Here is a 20,731-nt window from a genome sequence, read left to right as displayed (position 1 = left end):
AACTGAGAGCCATTGTCTGACTCCCTTGGTTTCACCATTGATCTGTTTCTTCAGGGTAACCAGCCTTGTAAGCCACTAATGCAAACTTTGGGAAATCAATCTCATGAAAAGCTAAAAGGGCAACAAATGCTTCCCCCCATTCTGGTCCCCCAAGAGCAAAACAAGAAGCAAGTTTTGGAGAGTGTTGTTTGTGAAGAAGGTATGGTTACCCTAACTCCTTACCAGGGTTTCCTTTCCTGTTTTACTGGGTTCTGGGTTTTGACTCTCACTTTTTTCCAGGGCACTCTTCTAGGGAGGCTACAGAGGATGGGAAGTTTCATGGCAACACTGAAGTTATAATTGCAGATATCTACTGACAGGCATCATCTAGATATTAATGTGGTATTTTCCACATTACTGTTCTGAAACTTTTGGTGTGGTCTCACATCCCATAGCATACAAAGCCCCCTGCTGAGCTGTATGATCTAAGTAGTTACCACATCACCACAGTAAAATTACTTCCAGATACTACCTCCCACAATCAGGACCTCTTTGGCTTGTCACGGAGATTTCAGGGAGGTTTAGGATACTGATTAGTAAGGTAAAATATCAATTTCTGAAGGTTTTACTTTTAATTATAGCAGAATTTTCTTTCTAAGTGAGTTTTCTTTTTCAAGAGAAGGAAAGAGGACTGGGGGCGGGGGGGGGTGCCTTTTCACTGGTGAGGGTGAGCTTTGGGACCTCCTTCACAGGTAAAGGAGAGTACTTAGAAAGACTGACAAGACCAAATAGATACCAGGGTTTTATTTAATGATAGCACTTTTAAGCTAGCAATTGCAAGCCAGTAAGTCATGTGGCTGCTGTTGCTATGTGATACAGTAATCTTACTACTGCTGACTGAGAAGAAAGATGACCAGCAGCATATAGAAGACTAATTTTGAGTCCTTTTGTCTCCCTTGATCTTCTGATGTGGACACCTGTTCAGCAACTTGGATTAGAAAATTGAATAGAAGTGCACAGCACGTACACGGAGAACTCTTGGGCCTTCCTGAGTAGACTACAAGCACACAATGCTCTGAGCAGCGGGCTGCAGGCAAGGTGCAGTAAAAAGTGAACCACTCTATGGACCAGACCCAGCCACAGGTTGCCAGTTGGACCATCCTGCTCCACCAACACCAGCGTGCCAAAGCTACCCTCCTCAAGAGTGGTTAGAGTGAAGTCAGTGTTTGAAGAACGTAAGCCACATGTATATCCACGTTGCTATGTAAATTCTAGTGTGTTTAGAAAACTGACAAGCTGCAGTTAATCCCCTAAATGAAAGAGCCAAGACTGCGGTAGATAAAGCTGTAGACGAGACCGATAGTTAAAAAAGTGAACTGTGGCAAGGGAGTTAAGTTAGCAGGGCTGTGAACACTATGGTCTACCTGTAGAAAGCTGTAGGATCTCAAAAGAAATATGCAAAAAATGCTTCTTTGTAATGAGTTGTTGGTGAAGACTTCAAGACCATAGCATTACTGAGGACCAAAGATGAAGGGAAAGGAAGTGAAGAGGCCGTGAGAGAAACTGAGTAGAGTATTTACTTACAAGGGATCTCATATCTACAGGTACCTCTGTTTCAGGCATAGGCAACTTGAAACTATGTGCTAAAGGTCATGGGACCATGAAAAAAAGACAAATCTATACAGATACAGCAGGCCACCAACTAAGCAGAAGGAAACCTAACTATTTGGAATAAAATAGCAGTAGCAGCAAACACAATTTGTGATGTACAGATACTGCAAACATATAAAGTTATATATTTGACCAGCTACAGCATATTTAGTCTGATACTGTTTTCCACTGCTTTTAAAAAAGTAAATTGAAATATGCACAAAATTACACCGTCAGTATACATAGGGATGATAGTTTTCATGAGGCATATTCCAACATTGAGTGCATGCACTTCTAAACTAATGAACTAAAAGTTTCATGCCTTTTATTTGTGATGTCCCTGACACAGGAGGATTTGTGACTATATATGGGTGTGTAGAGAAGAGATCGCAACTGACGTTTTGAGCAAAAACAAACAGAGCAAAGATAGGCATGACTGATTGTTCCAACAAACATCAGGCAATTTTGCAGCGCGTATGCAAGTCTGAACTCTCTCCAGTTTTCAGCTATATAACACTAACACACTCAAAAGCTTTGATTTTTAGTTCTGAATTGCTTATTTCTTTCTTACATCACTGTCACTGTTTAACAATTAAATGGGACCCCCTAGAAGAAAAAAAGGTCAGACATCTTTTTGCAATTAATCAAAATTACAAATATTTTATTGGTAATTTAGTATGTTTACACTGTCTGAACCACAGTAGTTGCTATTTTAAGTGACCACAGAAACTGGAATATAGAACTATTTTACACAGCTATACAGAACAATTAAAAAAAAATCCTTTAAACATTATTTCAGTACATACAACGTTCTCTTGCTAAGCCAACTGTGTGTTAAGAGCTGTTTTGGACAGTGAAATGGCACAGTTCACAGCAGATGCTCCATAACCATCAAATTTTGCATTCAATTCTCTGAGGTGTAGTACCAGTGTATCAGTTTAGTCCACCCAGTCTGAAATGCCCTCTCTTAACTCCGAGAGAGCTGTGTGCAGGCAGAATTCAGAGCAGTTGGGGAAGTAAAATCTAGCTACTACCTGAAGGCCAAAACACGGAGATGTGATGTAGTTTCTTACAAGTTTACTTTTTCATCTGAAGCCATTCTGTGTCAACTCTTCAGGCCATTGGGAAAGATGACTTACTCTTGTCGCACCACTCTGGGCAAGCACAATGGATTCCTCTAAAGATGCCTGTGCCTCTCTGCAGTTGTTCTGCTACCTGTGACCCCCATTTGAGGCTGAGAGCGCCTTAGACTGTCTATTTCACCCCACGAGTGGATTTTACCCTCTTTTCCTAACTTTTCTAAACAACTCCTTTGTCAAAAAAAGAGAAAAAAGTATTCAGCTTTTAGCTTTTTTTATTCAAGGTAGCAAATGTCAGCTAGGTTTTTTAAAGAGCTGTTGTGCCCTAATTCTGCTCCAACTGAATTGAATGGTTAAACCTTCATTGATTTCAGTGGATGGAGGAATAGACCTTCTACTGAGGACTCTTGAAAATGCCTGTCTTCACTATTAAGAGATTTAATCTTAGCTAGAACACAGATGCACTGGAGCTCTCCTGTGTATTCTTTTAACTGTATGAGAGCAGAAGTTTTGAAAATTTTTATTATGGGAAATGAGAGCTTCAGTAAAAATACTGCTTTGAAAAATACTGCAAAAAAGACAAGAAGTGTACTAATATGTATATATTAACTCCAAAAAGTGGGCAGTATATATGGCCTTTGTTTGCAAAACCTAAATGTCTGATTTAGCAGGACTCAACAAAGAATTAGTCCAGGAAAAAATGAAAAATATGTTACACATTTGCCAATACCATAGCTATATTTTAAATAAAAATAACAATAATATACATGTACAATATTGTAACGATATAACTTGATGAAAATAACACTGATCAGTATCAAACTTAGGATTTAACTGATTATCCATCCTTAACAGATGAAATGCATTTCACAGAAACAGGTGCAGGCAGAGTGAAGTGATATTCATGGCTTACTGTGAGAAAGTTACCATGAAAGTTAAGGTAAAAACGTAAAGAACAAAACTTTAAATATATTTGTATTTATAAAAGTTCAGCATTATAGCGGTTGAGTGCATGTGCTGCAGAAAGATGGTAACAGCAACCTAATGGTAGACAACATATACACTTGCACACATACGGACACACACAAACACACACGTGCCCATGCTCAAATGCATGTGCATAGGTCCTCAGCTTGCTTATACAAGCATACGCTTACTGGCTTTTGATGTGGCAACACCAGGAATGGGGTTCACCTCTCCCGTTTTTAGCTGTCTGCAAGGTAGCTGTAGCTACCTAAAGTCAGATGAGATGAAACCCATCTAAAGTAACATCAGCTGAACGTTTTAATGAAAACTGTTTTCATCCTGAGCATATTGAAGGCACTTTATTCAAAAATCTGATGTTATTCAAGACTGGAAAAAAAAGGTAAAAATCCTTACATGTAAAATTTGGAAATTTAAAAAAAAAATAAAATTCCTGAGTTTTGATAAATATTTTTATTATAATAAAATACCATGCCTATTGAAAACGTCGTTTATAAAAGCATGTTATATGACATTTTTCCTTGAAAAACCCATGCCTTAGTGCATGAAATATGTCAATAAGTCTTTGGGGACATCTGTAACAAATTAATAAGAAATGAAAAGCCAAAGAATGACCTGTCATGTATGTACAAAACGTGCACTGCTCCTGGCAACACACGTCATGTTTACTACAGGCATCTTTATCTTTCTGTTTTCTCACAGGGTCCTGCCCATATTTTTATTCTTTATAATTAATTATGCTTCACTAAACTATTTACAGAAGCAGAAACTAATCACACATCTTCTTAAGCCCATAAATATGGAACTACAGAAGTAGAACATATTTTATAACAGTATGAAGACAAGTGTGCTACATAGTACTGTTCTCTAGAAGTACAGTTTGTGAATTATTTTCTTTATGAAGATTTAAATCTAAAAGAAAATAGAAGTTCAAATTCTCCCTCTGTTTTCCTTGGTTACATTTTTTTCTACCTGCTATTTCTGAAGGATTTTGCCCCAAGACAGTATTAGGATTGCAAAACCAGTTGTAAATTGTTGCAAAAGTATCTTGAGTAAAGAACTGTCAGGCTCTTGAATGGTCACTGTTTATGTGGGATACAATCAATTTGTTTTCAGATAAAAATAGCTGGTTTCCAATACTATCCATCATTTGTATTGTTCTAGTAGTAGTAATTTTTGCTTTTGGTGTGTTTTTCTCTCCTCCGCTGTCATTAAACATGAATAACATGGAAACAGTGAAACAGACCATGCCCAAAGTGCTGCCAAATGCATTGAACACACAAAGTGGTTACAAAATGGTATTTATAGAGGCCTTGGGACGTTCCTTCTAACAATAACAGGTAAAAACAATCATCAGAGTGAAATGCACTTTTGACTTGACTGCATCCTTTAATATTTTCATTAGCTACCTCTATTATAATCCTGATAAAAATGCTACTTTTTTACATTTGAACTTCTATTACAAAGTATTTCATGTTTTATTAAAAAAAAAACCCCACGATAGTGATGGTTGTTAATCTGCTTTATAAAAGTTAATATATTGAGTTATATATAATAATGCCTTTGATCCAATTAACGTTATATTATACTGCTTAGTAATTACTGTGACTTCAGTTCCTACAACTGTTATAGCGAATACAAATGATCTTTTAATGTACAGGAAGTGGGGATCATTTGGAAGTGCTGATTCAGAAGTATTCAAGTGCTAACAATGACTTGTTCTTTCTACACTTTTCTCCATGTTCCACAAATGACAATTTTATAAATGTCCATGATTTTGAACGTGACACAGTTTTGGGATAATTATTTTTTTACGTTCTTTTTTTGTGCAAACACAAACCTAGACTTTTCTAAACATTACCATCTTGTTAAAAGTAATTGCCACTTTTACTTAAAAAGGCACCAGCATTAATGTGAGAGAATATACCTTTTATGCTTGTTTTATGAAGAGCTGTACTTGTTACTGGAGCGGAAATTATCATATCCATGATCATTAGCTTTGAACTTTAAACAGGACTGCCTTTCCTCCAGGGACAACAGATCTTTGGATTGGCACCAGCAACATAAGCATGACTGTTAAAAAAAAAAAGGAATAAGCATTTTACATCATTTTGTTTTGCACGCGTGGCAAAATGCACTGAAACACTGCCCTTCTTCAGCGGTACAGTAAGAAACGTCAAGTGCGCAAGCTACGATTTTGGCATTACAGCATAAGCAAAGAAACAAAGCTAAGCTCTGCTTTGCTCAAATGGCCACTAACATCTGGGATGCTCCATTAGCAACCAACTTGAGTGCTGGAGGGCAGGAAGAGTTATATTGAGTTTTATATAATAATGGGCACACAGATACCTCTTTGAGTCTGGTGTGCAATTCTAAATGCACCTGAAAATAAAACTGTTGTCCTTGTTGTCCTTTGTCTGATAATCTTTCCTGGAAAAAAATGTATGCACAGTAATCTATACTTTCTAAGCAAGATGTGGCTATGTAGTTGAGGGGGGGGGGGAAGAGAACGGTGAAAACCTACATACAGTTCAAACATTTACCAGATGTACTGCAGACTTTTTTGCTGATGTTACTGACTGGCCTTTGAGTCCTGGAAGTCCACCTGGGATCCTGAACACCTACTTGTTACCATGCTCAGGATGCTACAGATCTCTTAGGTGCTCTCAGCTCCAGTGACTTTTTCAGGGAGCCAGTAATGAAAACAGGGAAGACAAGACCAACACTAAAGCATCTGTAACATGTGCTATTGCGTTATGAGGGAAATACCCCAACAATACTAGATGTAGAGCAGCCTGCCTTCTGATGGAAAGACATATCCAGTAAGGAATTTGCACAGCCAGGGAATAAGCCTAGCAGTGGCCAATGGTTAAACGCTTGGCAACAAAAGAAAAATCAAAGAATTTGCAGCAGACAATGTAAGAACCCTGACACAGTGTCTGAAGACAGTAAGGGGTCATGAAAAAAAGCTCTACGGACCAAATCTGGACATTTCTCTGAGCAGACATGAAGGCTGAACAACGGATGTGCTGCAATCCACATGCAATCCAGAGCCTCAAATCCTGCATGGAGAATTAGTGCCCAGGACTATTCACTCAAACCACGGCAAAACTACGAACAGGTCCGTCTCATAAAATGTTGGCATTGGAACGGGACGAGTGGATACCTACACCCTCTGCCTTACACAACTGCCTACTGATGTAAGCGCTCAGTCAGGATGGGGGGAACCCGGGGTCAGCGCCCTCCCCGTTGGGTTGCAGAGGATATGGCTACATGAATCTCCGCAGCGCCGTCCGAGTCTGCTTCGTCAGTGCTCTCGAAGTGGCCGGGTGCCAGCTCAGTCAGGAAGTGAGGTAGCACTGATTAGCATGGCGCCGAGAGGCTTTATTGCACGCTTCTTTCTTTTGCTTTCTCTTTTTGTCCCTACGAACCCTTAATTCCTTTCTATGTAGCTTCAGCAGGAGAGGGAGACAACACCTACCACGACCCAGTTAAAATTGAAAATAAAACGTAATGACCATTTAAAACACTTTGCGCATGTTACGGAATGAATTTTACAGCTGACATCATCTTTCAACCAGAGGAGCAGCTCTCCGCAGCCTCTTACCTTAAAGCAGTTTTGGAATCTTTTGCTCACCAAATACAGAGCTATCGGATTGATGCAGGAATTCAGTGAAGCCATGTTAATACCAATGTAGTCCATCACAAGAAAAAAGCTGTGTGGAAATTAAAGTAAGTGAGACACTTCTCATTTTCTGTGAAAAGGCTTAGTAGAGGTTTACAACTATGAAAATTAGACTCCGCTTCACTCAACCAAGACTAACTACTAAACGCAATAGTAAAGGGGCTTATATCAACAGGATTAACTCATGGAGGTAACAACTGTCATCAATAATAAAGTTTGAATCAGTAGACAATTCTCATGAAAGTAATTTCAGAAGATTCAACCACCTTAACTTGTGGGAGGAGACATTCACAAGTTTTTCCTCACAGATTTAATCCTAGCTATTCTGTTGAAAGGGAAAACAGGGACAGAAATCCCCCCTCCACCCACATAACATCACAAGACAGCAGGACAGCCCCAAAAGGGATCAGGAGAAGACAGGCAAACAGGACAGAAGCCTGTGTCCATGGGAAGTCTGTGTTTGTGGGATTCCTCATAATTTCCTGACTCTGCTACTGGAGTGAAACCAGAGTGTCCTGGATGAAGGAGCAGGGAAAACTTCGGACACACAAAATAAGCTAATTCATTAGGAAATCCAACGCTTATGGAGAATGTCAGCAGCATGCAGGTATTTTATTTTTACAGTCTCACCTTAAAAGTTCGCATCTGTTGGGGTCCTTCTGATCATAAATGGTGAGCTTCAATATTCTGCTTAAGTGAAGTGGGAGCCAACACAAAGCAAAAACAAGTACCAGACAGAACACGGTTTTGGCCACCTCACGTCTCTGAAAAAGAAAATTGGACAGAACGGTGTTATAGTTTCTGTCTCTCTCCTGATTGTTGTTGTTTTCTCATATCCAAATGTTTAAAAAACAAAATAAACCCCCTATCAAAGTAGGAGTTAGGAGAACATCAGAATACCTTATTTTCTTGGGATATGTACTTAATCTTTTCTACTGTTTTACATGTCTTGCACTGATTCTCTGTATCTCTTAATTTTAAAAGGTATGAGTAATAATATGAAAAATCAAGGACATGAAAGCAATTGTTTAAATTAATATATTTGTGGATGAAAAGCTGGACATGAGCCGGCAATGTCATGGGCGCTCGCAGCCCAGAAAGCCAGCCATATCCTGGGCTGCATCAAAAGCAGTGTGGCCAGTGGGTTGAGGGAGGTGATTCTCCCCCTCTACTCCCCCCTTGTAAGACCCCACCTGGAGTACTGCATTCAGCTCTGGGATCCCCAGTACAAGAAGGACATGGACCTGCTAGAGTGGGTCCAGAGGAGGGCCACAAAATGATCAGAGAGATGGAACACCTCTCCTATGAGGAAAGGCTGAGAGTTGGGGTTGTCCAGCCTGGAGAAGAGAATGCTCTGGGGAGACCTTATTGCAGCCTTTCAGTACTTAAAGGGGGCCTGTGAGAAAGATGGGGACAAACATTTTAGCGGGGCCTGCCGCGATAGAACAAGGGGTAATGGTTTTAAATGAATAGAGGGTAGAGTCAGACTAGACGTAAGGCAGAATTTTTTTACAATGATGGTGGTGAACCACTGGCACAGGTTGCCCAGAGAGGTGGTAGATGTCCCATCCCTGGCAACATTCAAAGTCAGGTTGGACGGGGCTCTGAGCAACCTGATCTAGTTGAAGATGTCCCTGCTCGTTGCAGGAGGGTTGGACTAGGTGGCCTTTAAAGGTCCCTTCCAACCCAAACCGTTCTTTGATTCTATGATATTAATCTCCCCAATCACTTTCAAATACCAGCTTGTTTTCAATTGCATTTTCTTGTGCTTTGATCTCAGGTCTTATTTTAAATGCGCCAAGAGATTTCAATTACAGCTTTATTGAGGTAAGAGGAAAGGAGCACAAATATACTTTATAGTACAAATGTAGTTGAATTCTAGTGACATATGATGTTTGTTTCTGGTGCACTACTAACTTGGCATGTATTTTGGAATGTGTTTTGTTCTGCTAACATATATTGCTAACCTCGCTACAGTTCTGTACAAAATTGATTCAAAATAATTAATAATTTTACAGCACCAGCTTTTAGATTACAGCACGACCTCAGTTTTCATTACAAAATATCCATGTCTTATGATTGTAAAGAAGAAATAAAAACTATAAAACTTGAAGGATTAACACCAAACAATAAGAAAACAGTTTTGTGATTGTCAGTTAATATCTTAGGTTTCTGAGGGCTCTGGCATGTATATATATGAGTTCAGCAGCGCCAGTGTTAGGAAACTTCTCCTTAGTAGTAATCTTGAGATACAAGAGTGGAATAATGATGTGGCAGTAAAGTCAGTAAAGGTATTATTGTCATCCTCTCTACAGTCAGCAGAGTTGTTGGGGATAAATTTTTACCTGTTTTAAGTGGTCATTTAAAGCAATCTGCATCCCACTTTTCTTTCGTAACATCTCACAGGTCATGAGAGTATAGAAAAATGCTGTGATAGCCAGTGGCAAGCAGAAGTAAAAGCTAAACAGCCACCAGTCTTTAGCTTGCTTGTAAAACTAGAAGGAAAACAAAAGCAAAAACATTGTTAGGAGTTGAATGTTGAGCATTTTGGAAAGTATGCTATAACTAATTGGTCGGTCTGTCCTGAAAAGTATCTCTGTAAGGTGTGCATTACAGATGAGAAAACAGGACAAGACAGTAATATGCCCAAAGCCCACAAAAAAGACAAAAGCTTCTGGACGCTCTTCTTTTAACCGATATACTTCAGATATTTGTCAACGTTTCATGTGAACATCATATTCACCTACATTTCACATACACTTGTGCCCATTACCATCCACATGACACTGAGAAGATCCAAGAACTGTTCCTGAGAGCTGTGATTTTATAAACATCAGCATCTTACCATCATAAAGGATGTTTTCTGTGTGGGGTGAAGCAGGCAGATTCTAAGATCCTTTCCTCTGTACTCCATTGTAATCATGTCAAATGCAATAGCTTCTGGAACAGCCAATATCACTGATATAACCCAGATCAGTACAATTTCAACAGCAGTCCACTTTGGCACTCCAATTCCTTTAATGCGACTCCAAGAAGCAACTGCTCGGTACCTGAAGCAATAGCACACATTCGCAAATTAAAAATATAAGAAAACCCACCTGATTTAACTGGCTTAAGCTCAGCTTATTAGTATTGTATCAGCTGAGTGGAAAAGCAAGAAAAGAAATTATAGAGTTTGATGAAAAAATAGGTCTCACCTATCTATACTGAGGGCACATAAACTCAGCACTGTGATGCCCACTGATGCCTTTTGAATGAAGGGTACTAATTTGCACATTTCGACACCGAAGGGCCAGTCCTCTGCAAGGAGCTGTGAAAAGAAAACAATTAGAAATGAACCATTTTAAAACAAGCTGCAACATGGACTTCTGTCTTGATTGTTTTTCTTTTCCACCATGTAAAACTTAGTCAAGAAGAACCTTTTCACAAGGGAGTCTGCAAGGTGTGTATCCTAAAAACTAGGCAGTAGCTTCACAGTCACTCCCTGGCTGGGCAAGGATATGCACAATGGCTTAGTCGTGACTTCTCAAGCCCTGCAAACTCCGCTCATTTTGCTTCTAACTTCACCACCCCAGCGTTTATGGAGAAAAATGACCGAGCAGGTGGGGATTTCCTTCATCTTTGTATTGGCTGTCTTGAGTGTTCATTGCTTTTCTTACATGTTCCAAGTAACTCCCTATTTACTAGAAATACAGAAAATTACTTGAGGCTGATCAGAACAGGGACAAAGCCAACAACTGTACATCTGGGGTGGGGTTTATTTGAAGCTTGGTGTCTAGGCTCCCTCAGCTGAGAAGTCAGGCAACACTGGAGAACAATTTATCCCACAGTTTTCAGCTGACCATCTGATAACGAAAGGAGGGATCACTCGGGACACTCGGGGAGCCGAAACAGCTAGTTTGAACTAAATGGTTAGCAGCAGGTAAAGACAGATCAGATAAATCCCACACTGAAGATCTTTATTGACCAGTTTTCCAATTATTCTGTATTACAATATCTAAAGGACTATCTGCACATTCATCATACCTATAAGTGCTACGGAATAAAGAAAACAGCACAATGAATTTTAGGTTGGTTCAATTGCACTTTGGGTCGTAGACTTTAATGGATATCTTCTGTCACATCCCCAGCAGTACATTTTAGCTGATTTAGGGGCCAAGACTTACTGGACACAGAGAGTGCCTTCCTCACAGCTGATGCCATGAACTGTTCACCTGTAGCTTCAGTTTAGAAACTGAAACATCTAATCTTTGTACTCTGATGTGAGCTACTCTAATGGCTCAACTACACCACAGCAGCAGCCAAATCTCCCAGTTCCTCATAAAAACAAGACTCTCCAGAACCAAGGTTATGCCAAGAAATACTCGCAATTGTTATACACAAAAGTAAACTTTCCAAGTTTCTGTAATTAGTTACATTATCCAAGTCCGTCTCTGTTTTTCTTAACTTTCTTCAAATGAGGCCTTTTGGATCTGTTGCAGATAGAGGGCTAAAAAATGGAAAAGGAGAGGAAAGAAGAAGAATAACTGCTCAAAAGAGACTGCAAAATCTTTCCCTGAGCTCAGGTCTCCTCAGACATCTTATTTAACAGGGAAGTAGGAAAAGAAGAAATAGATCATCATATTGTATAGATTCTGCTGGGGACCAAAATGACTGTAGATAGCCACAGAGCTGCCTGCTCACGTTGGCTTGGTTCAGCAAAGTCCTTAAGCACACATACATGTGCATGTACGGCTAAACAGTTACATGGTCCAAGACAGTTTCTGAAAAGCCCTGATATAAATAAGTACCACTTTTTTTAACATGAAGGAAGTTAGGTACATTTCATGACCATGTGCTTTTGGAAATCCCTATGAAGTATTTTCAGGTACCAGAATACCTTCAGAAATCTGATTTAGTCCTGTGCTGAAATGGGATCTTTGAAAGAAGGGCAGTAGGAAAACTGTAACATAGCCCAGCTTTGAACTATTTATTAAATGATCTACTTAAGTAAGACAAAGGGTATAATGCTTCTGCAGAAATGAAGCAGAAAAATAAATTCTAAGGATATTTGTTTCTTGAGAATGTTATGGAAAGTAATAAAGCAGAGGAAGTAGGGATGAGGCTGTAATAACCATACAGTATATTTTACTTATGTGATGTGGGAAAATAAGTCAATCTCTAATTAAAGTATTTTCAGTAAAGCCTTTCCCTGAGACTTCTTTTGAATTGCTGTAAAGGGTTGATAGTAGCAAGCTCCTATTAAAATTGCAGTGTGAATAATTAGAGGTGTTCTAAATGTACACTCTACAAAACCAAGTGACACCTGGGCTGATTTAATTTATATCAATCAGGCATTGAACCTCCAGCCTACCACACCTAGTTGCTATAGAAATCAAGGACTGGGTAGTAAGTACACTGTATACTTGTTTATAGTATCTATTGTATATTGTACGTGTGTATATATTAAACCGGAGATGACTCATTAAAAAAGCACTTCAAAATTAAAATATTATGTTCTTTGTTGAACTCAATTCAGAACTTTGATCAAACTTCTGTTGGAAGATTCTGCTGAAGACTTTCAGCTACAACTAGCTGGTGTACGTGCAAGACACTCCCTGTCCCACTTCCCTAAAATCACAACTGCTCAGCCACACTTCGGAGATTTCCCTGAACTAATGCTTATCTCTCAGGTGCAGACAGTCACACCTGTGCTCCAAGCTGACTGGATTTGAGCCAGCTCCAGTTTGGGAGCCGTACGGCTGGATTATAATGGGGCTGCACAGGAGCGAATGCAGTCTACTGAGAGAAAGGGTGCATGAGCTTGGGTTTAGCACAACATCAAAATATTATACTTGCGTTCAGCCAGCTTAAATCGGGGGCAGAATGGACACACAGCTGTCTGCATTGGATTGGAAAAACATGTTCTTTATCTCTTGCAGCCGATGTATTGTGAAATTTGAGCGTTTTAATGCATGAGTTATAAGTTTCTCCATCATGGTATTGCAAGTGGTTAATGATACACGTTGTGGCAAAATCTTGAAAACATTAGGAAAGTAAAAGGTGAAAAGTAGAATGTTTTAATTGCTGAACTATGCTTTTTGTTTCTGTTTGTCCTCTGTATTGCCATCTCCTCAAAACACTGCCTTAAAGTACAGTGAAAATCCACTGTAAAGTATTCAAGAGCATCATATTTGTGGACAAGAGAAATGATTATTCTTAGTGAAGTATAGATGTAGTCTAATGCCATTTTGTACGGGTAAAAGATTTTCTTATGATTCATAATTGGGTATCTGTACAAAGAGTGCCATTTTACAAATGATAAATAACTTGGAGTCATGAGATACTGCCAAGTGGCAGCAAAGAGAAAAATAATGTTGCGTTTCCAGCAGCAAATTGCCAAAAGAAGTCTACCACCGGCTGTATTCTGAGTGACTTTTTCCAATGTTTCACAGTCACTCATTTTACACGGGCAAAGTTTTAACTGCTAAGCCACAGAAATATGTGGAACATGAAATGAAACAGAATGAAAGGAAAGGGAACACAGTGCAGAACGAAGTGAAGTAAATAATGCTTTAAAGAACCAATACATCTGATGCACTCCTAGCCAACACCTTCCCAGACCAGGCAGAGATCTGAGCCTAAACTGATGCGAAAGCTGCACAGCTATGGAAGTAGCCCCAAGAGATGTTGTGACTCAGAGACACACCTGCGAATTGCAATTCCTGCCCTGCTTCCTCTTGGTTGTGTAGGAACAGAAAGATGTTCATAATCTGCTGCTGGAATACGCCAGCAGGCGAGCACAATGCGCCGCTCTCGATGGCTCAGCTGCCGCGGGCACCAGCCAGACGGCTGATGCCCCGGCTCCAACCCACTACTGTTGACTTTCGGCGGTCGGGCACGAAGAGTTAGCAAAGCATGCACTTAAGTTACACCAGTGTCCGAGTCTGGAGCAACGAATGCACACGGAAACGCAGAGCAGGAATTCATACTTCCTCCGAGCTGTGCCTGCCCAGCAAGGCTAGTTCACAAGACGATAGGACTGTATTTTCACCATTATGAAATTGCAGAGTTACACGGGAAATCAGACACGCAACTGTACTTCACAAGCAACTTTTCAATGTATCTGTGAAAAGACTAGCAGATTTTCACCTGGTACTTTTGAGATGGGGAGGTCGTGCAGATAAAGGTTTTCTTCAGTATTTCACAGGAGCAAGCATTTTTCCAAACAGGAAATTTGCCCAGGAAATTAAGCTTATGGTCAGGGATAAGTCCGACAACATTACAAAACTAATATTTAACAATAATTATGATGGCAGGGTGGGGATCTTCCCTCTAGACAAGAAAATACATTTCTCGCTTCCTAGTTAAGAATGTTCTGCTGAACAGTATAAATCTTAATATGAGGCAGGCAATTAGTTTCTTTTCCTGTGTCTTTATTAGTAACCTCTGCTTAGAAACTTCATTTTTAAAAAAAATACTTCATGATGTAATATCATACAGACATCTTGAAAATGACAGAAACCTTATAATGCGTTGTCAAAGTAAAAAAATTCCTGCAATTTCACAATCCCAGTGAAAGGGCTGCATCAAAAGTAACTATTAAGAAAGCCATGCTGCTGTCAAATTGGGAAGCATAAACACAGGGTAGAAGCAAAAAAACAAGTAAGATGAAAACTTGTTTTGAAATTTGTCACATGCATCTTTTAAGTGAATGTATACATAACAAATGTATACATAATGAAAAAACTACTCTAAATTTACAAATCTATACTGACATCATCTAACATACTTCAGTTCGGAGATCCATCATGAAAACTATGTATGTGTACTTTCAACAACATACAGACATTTCCACTACCCCATATATTGGACGTCAGAGTAGATTGTTCCCATCCAACTACAGAACAAAGTTACCCCTCATTGCCTGTAGAGTCTGGACAGGTTCCTCCACTGGACAATTCAGATATTTCTTAAGTGCCTATAAGCTGCATTTGTTTGACCATAAGGGGTTCCTAAGCAAAATGTGGTGAGACATCAATCAACCTTGTGTAAGAAATTCGGAGATGAACTTTGCAAGACCTCAAGCAAGTGGTTCAGATGTTGAAAGAAAGGAAATAATGCATTTCTCCCAATAAGATGGCGGTTATCTGCAACATCAGAAGGACCAGCAGCTGAGAGTTGTAATATGGAATAATAACGTTTTCTAAAGACAAGCACCTTGACTTTTTTGGAAAATTAGGAAGAGAGTGGCTTTATCATGATGCATGCCCTATAGGTACTTGCATTACAAGAGTTAGTAAGGTCATCACAAAGACATTTCCATGGAAATCCTGCCTTTTTTAGAGCACAGCTGGATTAACAAAGGGGCCAGTTCGCGTCTGCATGGGATATGCAGTCCCTAATGTGACCTTTCTTATATTTCCAGTGCTTGATAATGCTATATAATGTTAACTTTATTTTTTACGTAATCCCTAAAATATATTACTGAAAAAAAAATCGTTGCCTACAAAGCTGACTTTGGCCTTTGATCATTGGCTTGGATAAAGACCAATTTCTGTTCCTTCCCTGGAAATTTTTTCTCCACTCTTCCATTGTGCTCTGAGATAAAGGAACCTGTAACAGTATTTCCACGTAGATTTTCTGCCTCAGCCATTTGTGTCAAAGCAAATTGATAGAGTTTAGGAATCCACACAAGAGCGTGCAGAGGATAGGTTGTTCCCCCTGTTAAAAATCCATTGGAACGTGACAATAAATTGGATTTAATATAAGAGAATGAATATTACAGAATGAGAGAGAGAGATGATGTCTATATATCAGAAGAGGAAGCATGTTACTATATCATTTGATTTTGGCTTTTTTAAGTCTATGTTCCTATCTTATTACACAAATATGCATGAGAGGCAGAACTAATGTAAGTTTGGAATTTCCAATCCTGATGTTGTTTTGGTCTGTTACACGTGGGAGTTACCCAACTTTGTCAATTTGGGAAACTGAGCATAAGCCTTCCAGAACTGCAGTCCTGTACTGTCAGGTGTACAAGCTGCCACTGTCTCGTCTTCCAAAGATTAAGTGCGGAGAAGGACATAAAAAGCTTACTGACCGCCTACTCTATCCTTCTGCTCCTTATGTTCACACCTTTAATTGCTGTTTGCAGGCTCAAATTAAGACAGACATGCTTACTTAGTCTGTTTAGTGAAGCAGTTGACCAGGCATAGGACCACCTTCACATCCAACTAGTAGCGGTTTTGCAATCTACGCTGCCACAACATTACATGCCGCACAATGATTGTCTCAGACTTTTCTCTGCTTCCCATCCTGCAGTTCTGGGGGTACAGCCAAAACCAGATTGTTTACCAGGACCCTGAACACTGAAAAGGTCTTCCAGGTTTTGCATGCTGGAACCGAATGCCCCTCAAGACCTCATTTCATACCCACTTTTCTGACTGTGTGACAGATTCCAATACTTTCCATTTTCTACCGAACGTATTGATCAATATTCAGATTTATCTAGTGCAGTGGACTAATTGGCATCCTACACATTGGACTGCATTTGCCTCACAATCTAGCTGACACCTGCTTTTCTTTATTTAGATACCCTCAATTTAAGGATGTAAATTTTCATTTGTGTATTTTTTCAGCTACTTAAATATTCACTTAACTTAAATAGTCACCTGTTTTGCAGTTATCACTTTTATTACCTAATAAAATGCTGTTCCTAATGCTAATTCTGAGTTCTCTCTTATGGGTCTGCCTGGAAAGCATTCGTAGACACTTTCACACTTCGTACTACAAGTGTTGTTGAGTAAACTGCTGGCATTTTATTAACACGAGAAATTCTCTCACATTCTTTTTCACGCAGCTGTCTAACTGAGGATCTGGTAGCAATTCTGAAGATCTGTTTCATCCAGTTCAAAATTGTTTCAAATTGCAAGTTACAACTGTTAAGTATACTTGATTTACAAACCAAGCCTTTGCTAGCCTTTGTTTTTCCCATACTGCTGGGTGATTACAGCCAGCTTTTGATTGCATTGCTGTATTCTCCCTCATAATGTTACTCTGCAGGTGGAATTAAATGGGATGCAGAGTTGATGAAAAGCTATCATCACTTCAAACCTCACTCAAACTCTTAATTTTTATTAAATAAACACAATGTCTAAGGTTTGTTTTGGTTGTTTGGGGTTTTTTTGTTGGTTTGTTTTTTTTTTTAACTTACATTTACTCAGAAGTCCTGTTTTAAAAACAGCAAATATTCCTCTCACTATTGTAAGGGAGAATAAAAAATTTATTATGGGCTCTTCATTAATGTGAGTAGTAGTGTGGGAGATTTACCACCTGAGAGTTATTGCTTAGCTCCCAGCATTATCAATAGCACAATAAAAATCCTGCACTTGCAGCTGGTTTAACATTTATCGGTTTGCAATCTGACCTTTTATTCCTCCAACCTACTCATAAAGATATATCTGATGATCATTCAGTCAAGATAAGGACTGCGGTATATCATTGCATATTATCATTAATTTAATTTTGAAATAGTGTCACTGAGAATGTAAAGTCTTGTACTGAGTAGCTGTTATTGACTTAATCTTTTTGATTTTTTCCAAGAACAGATGAAAAAATTTTTGCTCAGTATCTTTGTTTACAAAACCACATTTTTTTCAAAACAGCTTAAAGTATTTTGTTTCATGAATTCCACTCTCACTCAGGCGAGTACACGCCTCTCCCAAGGACTATGATAAATGGATAGTATGGAAAATACTCCAAATTGAAGAACTCTCGTGTAATCCAAATTACCCAGCTGATGAATTTAACACAGTTACGGTGTTCCTTGCTTTGTAATACTTCCGTACTTTAAAAGGATAAAGATACAGGATTCTCCCATTTCAGCAGCTTCTGGGAGTACTCGCTACAGATACAGAAGACCAAATTCAAAACCTGTCCCTTCAAGGTGGTTTTCCACAGCAAAAAGTAACAAACCCCAGAGTTTACGAACATGCATATGAAGTGAGGAAAAGGAATAGACGAAGGCTCTCGTGTTCACTTTATGCAGTAACCGAGGGGTGCCCAGGGACCCAGACTCTGAGCTCTCAAGGCAGAAGATGCCTTGTTATTTCCAGCATCGCTCCCAAGAGTGCCGATCCTAACTAGAGGCTGGATTCAACTGCCCAACGAATTCCTAAGGGCAAATAGGCAGGGCAAGCTGTGTAGAGGAGGGAGAGCCCGTACTCCTTCCACGGCAAGTCTTATCACGTCAAAGGGCAGAGTAAAGAAGGCGCAAGAGCAGCAGGTACGGCTCACTCCCTCTCGGCTGCCCGCGCTGCAACGCTGGCCGACGGGGAAAAGGGTTCACAGCTCGGGAGAGCATCACGCCTCACAAGCGCTGGGCCTATAAACCCCACACAAATCGGGCCGTTTGAACGAGCTTGGCTCCTCCTGAAAAAGTCCCGGTGCCACCAGCGACCGTACGGCCCCGTGGGACGTATACAGGACTAAGGCTGCCCCGGCTGGGCAGGAGGGACCCAGCGGTACTGGCCCCACGGGAGAGGGTCTCCCGTGCCCCCCCCCCTCCATTTCCTGGGGGAAAGGAGGGAAGCCATGAGCCCACTGCGCACGTATCTGTTGCATTTCTTTCCCTTATCCCTCGGACAGCACCTGTTTCCAGGTGACCGTCAGAGCCTGGCCGCCTCCAGCCGCACGCTCCTGCCCCATCATTCCCGGCCCGGACCGCTGGAAGGGCTGGGACCGGGGCACGGGTGGGTGCCACGCGGGACGACAAGGCCAACATCTGCCCAGAACACCACCTTCCGCCAGGTTTTCGGCACGAGGTCTGGCCCCCGGGTGTCTCCCGGGCAGAAGCGGGGCGCGTTTCCCCCCCCCCCCCCCCCCCCTCCGCCCCCGGCAGCCGCGGAGGTGCCGGGAACCTGCCGGGGAGCCCCGCGGCGAGCCCGCCGCAGCCCGGCCGCCGGCTCCCCCTCACCTTGTAGACGTTGATGGGGATGTCGATGATGATGTGCAGCAGGTCGCCCAGCGCCAGGCTGGCGATGAGGATGTTGGGGCCGTTCCTCATGCACTTGTTCTTGTAGATGATCCGCAGCAGCGTGGAGTTGCCGATGATGCCCAGGACGAAGACGAGGCAGGAGACCACCGTGTTGATGTACTTGAAAGTCTCCTTGATCTCCGTCTGCCCGGTGCACATGGGGGGCGAGGCCGAGCGCGGCCGCCCGCCGGCCGCCCCCATCCCGCCCTTGGGCAGCGCGGCCGGGCGGGAGGCGTTGGGCTCGGCGCCCCGCAGCGCGGGGGTCCCGGCCGTCGGGGGGAAGGCGGCGGCGGGGGCGGCCGCCGCCGGCGGGCTCTGCCTGCCCGGGGCCGGCGGGCGCAGGGAGCCGTCGCCCTCGGCGGCGGCGCGGCCGCCGAGGAGCTGCGGCGGCAGCAGCAGCAGCAGGAGGAGGAGGAGGAGGGCGGGCGGCCGCCGCGGCCGGGCGGCGGGCATGGCGCTGCGGCGCGGCCGATCCCCCGCCGGGCGCCCGCCGCCGTCGGCGCCGACCTGCGCGGAGAGAGGGGACGGGGCGTCAGCGGCGGGGACACGGCGCCCCGCCTGACGCCGGACGCGGACGGGCGGCGGTGCCGGCGGCGCCGGCGGCAGAGCAGCGCCGGGGACGAGAGCCGCAGCACGGCGGCTGGGGCGAGAAGTCGCGTGTCCGCGCTCCCCCTCCCGCCCCGCGACTGACTCCGGCGGGACCTGCTCGGCGTCGCCCCGCTCGGCCGCCCCCCTCCCCGGCCCGCTCCTCTCCCCCTCACCTCGCCGAGCGGAGCCGAGCCGCTCCTCCCCGCCCGCCGCCTGCGGGGCTCTGCCTGCCGAGCGAGGGAAACGCGCTCCGCCGGTCGCCGCGCTCCGCGCCCCGGCCGGCCGCCCCCTCCCTCCCTCCCTCCCTCCCTCTCTCCGTCCCTCCCTCCCGCGGCCGGCTGGTGCCGCCGCTCACCGCCGCCGCTGGGCGCCCCCGGGTCGCGGCGGCGGGAGGGACGGGCGCTTGCGGCGGGACCCGGCGGCCGACAGCCGCGCACCGAACCCCGTGGCTAAAGCCGCGCCGGCGGGGCAGGGCCCCCCCCTTTTCTAAAACATTCAACCGCATCTGGCCCATCAGTCACGGCCAGACCCCACCCGCGCCCTCCTCCCCACCCGCCCCGCGGGGGCCGCCGCCGAGCCCAGCCCGGCCCGGCCCGGCCCCGGCCCCCCCCCCCCCCCCCCCGGGCCGAAGCGCTCCCCGTCGCCGTGCCCACCCGGCGACCTGCCCCTTCGGCACGCCTCGTCCTGTAGCGGGTGGGCTGCGGCAGCCGAAAGAAGGAGTTTTGCGGGTTTGGGAAGAATTTTTCCGGA

General features: G+C 43.0%; 1 protein-coding gene across 1 annotated transcript; it reads right to left on the bottom strand.

Annotated features, from left to right (window-relative positions):
• Window positions 1–2,273: 2,273 nt before the first annotated feature.
• EDNRB (endothelin receptor type B) lies at window positions 2,274–19,953 on the bottom strand. The gene is made up of 7 exons (XM_049815931.1): window positions 19,334–19,953; window positions 10,575–10,687; window positions 10,223–10,427; window positions 9,723–9,872; window positions 8,008–8,141; window positions 7,300–7,408; window positions 2,274–5,765 (listed from the first exon to the last, which is right to left on the bottom strand). The coding sequence occupies exons 1-7, from the start codon at window positions 19,844–19,846 to the stop codon at window positions 5,634–5,636; spliced, it is 1,356 nt and encodes a 451-aa protein (XP_049671888.1). The 5' UTR covers window positions 19,847–19,953; the 3' UTR covers window positions 2,274–5,633.
• Between the last annotated feature and the right edge of the window lie 778 nt (window positions 19,954–20,731).

This window comes from Accipiter gentilis, chromosome 13, assembly GCF_929443795.1.
Source record: "Accipiter gentilis chromosome 13, bAccGen1.1, whole genome shotgun sequence".
In the NCBI taxonomy this organism is placed as follows: Eukaryota; Metazoa; Chordata; class Aves; order Accipitriformes; family Accipitridae; genus Astur; species Astur gentilis.
The sequence above is the reverse complement of the archived record's forward strand: the minus strand, read 5'-3'. Positions and strand labels throughout refer to the sequence as shown.

What these genes read in the sequence shown, in the direction of transcription:
- EDNRB (XM_049815931.1), bottom strand. Translation starts at nt 19,846, where the DNA reads ATGCCCGCCGCCCGGCCGCGGCGGCCGCCCGCCCTCCTCCTCCTCCTC. An exon ending in TGTGCCCTCAGTATAGATAG is followed by an intron (nt 10,428 to 10,574) that starts GTGAGACCTATT and finishes CTATTGCTTCAG; the next exon opens with GTACCGAGCAGTTGCTTCTT. An exon ending in GATTCCAAAACTGCTTTAAG is followed by an intron (nt 5,766 to 7,299) that starts GTAAGAGGCTGC and finishes TTTTTTTAACAG; the next exon opens with TCATGCTTATGTTGCTGGTG.